This window comes from Salvia splendens, chromosome 4 (assembly GCF_004379255.2).
Source record: "Salvia splendens isolate huo1 chromosome 4, SspV2, whole genome shotgun sequence".
Taxonomy (NCBI): domain Eukaryota; kingdom Viridiplantae; phylum Streptophyta; class Magnoliopsida; order Lamiales; family Lamiaceae; genus Salvia; species Salvia splendens.
The window spans coordinates 6,623,602-6,629,973 of record NC_056035.1 but is presented as its reverse complement, the minus strand read 5'-3'; the positions used below and the strand labels follow the sequence as shown (position 1 = coordinate 6,629,973).

At 36.1% G+C, this 6,372-nt stretch overlaps 1 protein-coding gene across 1 annotated transcript; it reads right to left on the bottom strand.

Annotated features, from left to right (window-relative positions):
• Positions 1–2,468: 2,468 nt before the first annotated feature.
• On the bottom strand, positions 2,469–5,037 carry LOC121801259 (equilibrative nucleotide transporter 1). Its single transcript, XM_042200713.1, has 2 exons — positions 4,338–5,037; positions 2,469–3,443 (listed from the first exon to the last, which is right to left on the bottom strand). Exons 1-2 carry the CDS (start codon positions 4,876–4,878, stop codon positions 2,713–2,715), a joined length of 1,272 nt encoding a protein of 423 aa, XP_042056647.1. The 5' UTR covers positions 4,879–5,037; the 3' UTR covers positions 2,469–2,712.
• Positions 5,038–6,372: the final 1,335 nt, after the last annotated feature.

The window sequence follows — 6,372 nt, the reverse complement described above, 5'->3', positions numbered from 1 at the left end:
AAACTGATTTGAACCGAAAAACTGAAATTGCACAATTATATCTAAAGAAATTCGAAAACCAAATCCAAACTACGAAAACCGAACCAGAAACTACAAATCTTTAGAAATAAAATAGTACTATGATAAAAAAATATATATATACCTTCTTAGATCCAACGTGTGTCACCACCATTTTCTCATAACAGCTGCGCACTTTTTCAATCCCGTAATAACAAAGAAGCTTTACTAATAGCATCATCAATATTAACAACAAACAATACATAATAATAGATCAACGAAAAAAAAGCCTCAACCAAAAAATAACTTAGAGAGCGAATTGAGGGTGCAAAATGAATAATATAATTTTAAAAAAAACAATACGAAAAAAATATATATCATTCAGAAGCTAACTTCACGTCAAATAATATTTCTAATGAGTCAGAACAATATCAAAAAACAAGATGACGAGTGAGTAGATTATAACCTACAAAATTATATATATTTATAGATAAATATATAATTAGGATAATTTCTCCAAACCTTCAATTCCCCACTTAATTTTGTACTTAAAAGACAATTTATACGAAAGATTATTCTTAATTTTGTAATTAAAATTTTTGTTATTATGATAAAAGAAAATAATAAACTCTAGACTATTATCTTAAATTTATTATAAGAACAAAAACAATAATAATAATAATACAATAATAATAATAATAATTATAATTTTATGAAGCTTCTTTATTTTGTACTCACTCCTTCCAACCATAAGTGAGACAATTTTTTTTTTCACACTCAGTTTTGAAAAAATGATAGTAGTATAAAATAGTCAAAGTAAAGAGAATAAAATTAAGAGAGAGAATAATGTAGATAAAAATATTTCCTACATTTTTCTAGCTATTTTAGCATTTTTTTAAAAACAAATAAAACAATAAAGCACCCCGCTTATGGTGGGAGGAGGGGAGTACACTTTTATAGTTTTCCTTCGTAAGGTAATTTATAAACTATTCAACAATTTGTTACTACTGCATCTAAAAGTTTTCGACAACTTTTAGAAAAGAGTTTTATGCCTTTAATTCACAATAAAGATAAAAATTGAATTATTTTTAATTATTTGTATAGATACGTTACTAATTTTATAATCTAATTAAAAAATTATCATAATTCAACATTAATGTGGAAACTGCCAATTTTGGCCAAAATTTAAAGCATGCTGTCTCTTGGTAGCATTTTGACACAATTTATTTATAAATAATCTATTCGTTCACTAAGTGGAGCATGTTCTATTCAACATAAGATTTTATGCAATTTCATTTTACAAATTAAATCGAAAATAAATAAAAAAGGTAAAAGAATAATATAAAGATAATGATTTTTCTATTTTAAGAAACAGGGACGTGATCCGATCAATAAGTGAAATTTTGTCAAAAATCAAAGCAAATCTCAATCATTAGATCTTGTGATGCAACCGTTAGATGAATATCACGTGTCTTCTAATAATGTAGATTGTATAGTCTAATAATGTAGCTCGACTAATAATATAACGCGCTTTAGTCTAATAATGTAGATTGTGTAATCTAATAATGTAACTTGACTAATAATGTAACGCCTTTAGTGTAATAATGTAGCTCGAATATTATCATAACAATCATCCAATCTAAGAATCCAAGAGCTGAGATTTGCTTTGATTTTTAACAGAATTTCACTTATTAACAGTAGTGCACCCCTTAAGAAACATATCAATTAGATTAGATTAAGACGTTCAAAATAGAAAACAAAAATGCGTCTAGTAGAAAGAAGTAGTACTCCAACTTTCACCTATGCATTAAAAATAGTAGGAGTACCAAAAATTAGTGCATGAATTTAAAAAGAAAAAATTTCGTAATGACATTTTTAAAAGTAACTCCAAAACTAATAGATATAGATAGATTTTGACCTCCCAAATTTATTCTTTTGTCCATGTATTTTTTAACGGATTTACTCGCCGTTGGGGACTCTGGTCAGGCGAATTCATGGAACTTTGAAAAGGAAAAACTCCAACCCAAGGTTCACCAGATTTAAACTGTCTGAACTCTGAACCATATCTGTGGGAGAAAAAGAGTTTGAGGGATTAATGGGAATTTTGTGCTCTTATCACGATGTTCTTTCCGAGGCAGATGCTTCAACGCACCCCCACCCGATTCCTTAACCCAGAAAATGACCCTTTTTCATGCAGGCTGATGCTCGAACACAGGCTGCAATGTCGTTCAACATAATCCCTATCAAACACAGTTGATGTCCTAAATAACTTTGCTGGCTGGGAATTATCAGCACTGCCTCTAAGAGTAGGTAACTAAGAGTTGAATGACTAAAGGTCTAAAGATACATGGCTCGTTATCACTAATCATAAACCGAACAACAGCATGCAAATCACACAATGTAGAGGAGACATAGATACCAGAAATCTGGGTAAGGCAAGAAAGTAGAGATACTAGCAACAACACATCAAATGATATTTGAAATGGAATTCGAGTGATATTGCAGCATGTTCTTTAATTACACAACATGAAGGGTAGGAACATTTAGAAAAACAGCATGAAGCATGAGAGTAATTACAAATAAAGCACATAATTGTTATACAAACCCAACTATTTGTAGAAGCCAGGATGAAGAGAGAACTGGCTCTTACCAATGTAGGGCGAGGCCGGGGCTTGGAGTTGGAGGCATCCAGACAACTCCAGATAAGCCAGTCACTCATAAAACCCAAAACCAGGATAGGATAGAACCAATTGCCAGACCAACAATCAAGTACAACACCAGCACGATCCCTGCTGTCTCAGCATGCTGTAACCGGACAGTTTTGGGTGCCAAAATCATCAGGACGCAGGTAAAGTAGCCATTTGTGAGACCAAGAAGACAGGTGAGGATCATGACTGGAATTTCTGATCTCAAAATATCAGGGCCGTGCAAGCAACCATAGAAGAGAGGCAGAAACAATAGCCTTGCAAAAGTGCCGCCAATAGCAGCTTTGGCATTATCCATGATATATAGAGGAGTCAGAGTTTTACCAACCAGATCAAAGACGTTGTAACAAGCAATAAGAACAATTGGGAACCAGTCCTTCAGAATGTCAGAATGCACATCTTCTGTAATAGAACCGGGAAAAATACACAATGTCACAACATATATGATCATGATTCCATACCCATACCATTTAACGGTCCCAACAATCTCCCACAATGTTGACCTCCATAGCTTTCCTGTAAGTTCCCCTTTCTGTTCCTTCTCCTCATTTGCTGCAACCTTTTTCAGATCATTGTAATATTTTATGACTGGAAGCTTATGTGCTACATTATAGAAAATTATGTTTAATATCATCACAACAATGCTGAAGATAAAGTAAAGGTTGGCGCTTTTTCTCAGTCCATTGGCATCTTGAGGATATATAGCCTTGGTTAAAACCCTTAATAATGACACAAGGACTCCTGCAATCAACAAAATTCAATATTAACAAAGTAGCAAAAACACATTTTTAGGAACACACCTAAAATAGTGGAACCAACAACTAGGAGCGGGGTGGGGGGTGAAATTGAGCGAGGAAGTATGTTAGCATCTTAGTCTCTGAAGCTTAGCCATCAAGTTGAATCCCATATTATTCAAGTGAGCAAATGTACAAATACTTAATCCAAAAAAATATGTTAAATATTTTTTTTTCTTCAGTACATACACAGACTATCTCACAAAGCACCAGCAACACATTCAAACAGTTGAACTTGAAAGACATGTAATCGAACTACAAATGTCATGCACAATGCATTCAAACAGCTGCAATCATTTGCTAAAGTGTAAATCTTTGCAATAAATACACGAGATAATGTAACTCTGGCAGTACATTATAAGCAAAATAGTTAAGACAAAGCATCATTGATAATTCCGAAAGATTTCTCAACCAAATTATTCCTTCCTAAATAAATAAAAGAGCTTTTCCATTGATGCCGAACTATGACACAGCTGAACTAAACATGGTTGAATTTCAAAATGTGTTGAGCTAAACCAGAAGGTGAATCGCACGCTTAGATTGAGTTGACAATATAGAAACATAAACCATCACTACGAAGTACTGATAGCCGAATCAACATCTCCCAACTCAAACCAGAAACACCAGCAGATGCATCTTTAAACTAACACATACAAACAAAAAGTCAACATCACGGTTTCAATCTTGAAAATTCTACCAATCAACTCATTAGGATGAAAACTAAAATTGGGGAACAATATGAGATCCCTAAATCCCTTGTTGTCACAGAGTTGACCAAAATCCAATGCAAATCAAAATCATCAAACAGCCAAAAGCATTTTCAATCAAAAAGGTTATTCACCAGAAGCTGCAGTTCCAGCCACCACAGCCTGCATATATCTCTCCGGCAGCTCCCCGGCATTCCCCACGACACCCCCCTGCACAAGGCCATCCGCCACTCCGCACAGCCCCACCACTCCCACAGTCACATAGTATGCGCCGTAAACGCCGACGCGCCCCTTGACATACCACACGTCCATCAGCGGCACCGCCACCAGCGACAGCAGGAACAGCGCGTAGCCCGAATTGATCCTCACGACGGCGTTCGATCTGTGGGCGAAAGCGATGATGATCAGCACTGAAGTAAGCCCCACCAGCATGTAAACCACGGCGAACACGCGATCCACGGACGCGTCCGGGTATAGGAAGGAGAAGTAATCGACGGCGGTGATGAATGCGTTCCACGGCAGGAGATAGCCTGTGCCGAGCGTGAAGTATATAATGTAGGCTAGTTGGAACGTGTCCCTGGGAATCTTCACTTGGTTGGGGCTCAGGAGGAGGGCGGCAGACTCGGAATCTCCTCCCACCGAGGCGGTGTCGGCGTCGACGGTAGTTGTACCCATCGGCGGTTTGTTAATGAATTTGGTTGATTTGTTTAGTTGCAGCCGATGAGTTTGTTGCGATTGGATGAATCCTAAATTTTGGGGATTTGAGATAGTTTGTTGGGATATGGGTCGAATGAGCAATTTGTGGGTTTTTAAGTTTAGCGATTACTCAAGAGTCAAGTCTAAACAATGTTTATATTCTAATTGGAGGAAACTGCATTAGAATAACAGCAGGAGAGAAGAGATACTGTAGGATTTGAGTAATCTTATGCGTGGATGACTTAATTTGACGTTTCAAATGCTTATAGAGTTAATTGCGTTCAATTAATTTAATTATGTCCACCGCTTCGCTTCACTTTTAATGGAGTATACTGTAGTAGCACTGTAGCTCACAATAATTGCCAAGGGAATTGTTTATGCTACCAATTGCCAACTAACAATTATGGGATAACTATCTTAAGAATTATAAACTTTTATCAAATTTCGGTTTTTCCCACAACCTATAAAATTGGCGTGTAAAGTCACACACTTTGCATTTACTCGCCGATTTTCCATGATGGTTTTTCTGACCAACAAGTGAGCTGACGTGTCGTTTTTAATTGACGGGGCGGCTGACATGATCAACAATTATTGACTGTGCAACGAAAATTACACAATAAAATTACAAAATAAAATTTAATAATTTAAACAATTTAAATTCAGTAAATACAAATAAATTACACTCAAATTTTACACTCAAAATTAACCTAACTTAAATTCACCCCCAAATTCACAAACCCTAAAATCACATACCCGAAATCTTCTATGAGGAAATCGACCAGCACGCCGACGACGAGGCTAGCTGTGCATGGGTCCCCGCTTTGGTCGACGAGCAAGACCACGACGAGTCCATACGCTTACCTGCAACGGCGACGAGCTGTGCGTAAGGTTTCTTCAACATGGAGATGTGGTCGGGTTTCTTCCCGGACAAGCCGAATCCGAACCTGTAAGTATATAGTATATCCTTGGCCTTTTTATTGTCAAAGCGTTGGTCCCACTTTGCATCGTTTACAATATTGGAACATGGTTTGCATCCATTTTGAGTAAATTCAACTTTAAGCATTAGTCCCCACTTTGAACATAGTTTGCAGCAATGTAGTTTGAATTATTTTATGTGATGGTCCCCAATTTGCATTGTTTACAACGTGTTGAACATGGTTGGTCCCTATTTGTATCTGATTTTTGAAAATTTTTTTTGGTTTATTTTTCAGCAAGCCTTTTGGACTTCAAATTTATCATGGGGGTTATTTCATTCCAGATGGAAAGAAATGGGAGAAATACATAGGGGGTAAATGTCTGAAGCTAGTGGGGTTGATCTAGATAGATTTAGTTACTTCAATCTAGTGGAGGAACTGAACAAACTAGGTTTTGATAGCTGTGATAGGCTTAGCTTCAAGATAAAATGGGGAGTTGATCAAATTGATATAAAAGGTGATACAGAGATGAAGCATATGCTCAAATTTCTAACCACAG

Excerpts from the sequence above, each read along its gene's own strand:
- LOC121801259 (XM_042200713.1), bottom strand. The coding sequence starts at position 4,878 with ATGGGTACAACTACCGTCGACGCCGACACCGCCTCGGTGGGAGGAGAT. Across the intron at positions 3,444-4,337 it reads GGCTGGAACTGCAGCTTCTG|GAGTCCTTGTGTCATTATTA; the intron begins GTGAATAACCTT and ends TGTTGATTGCAG.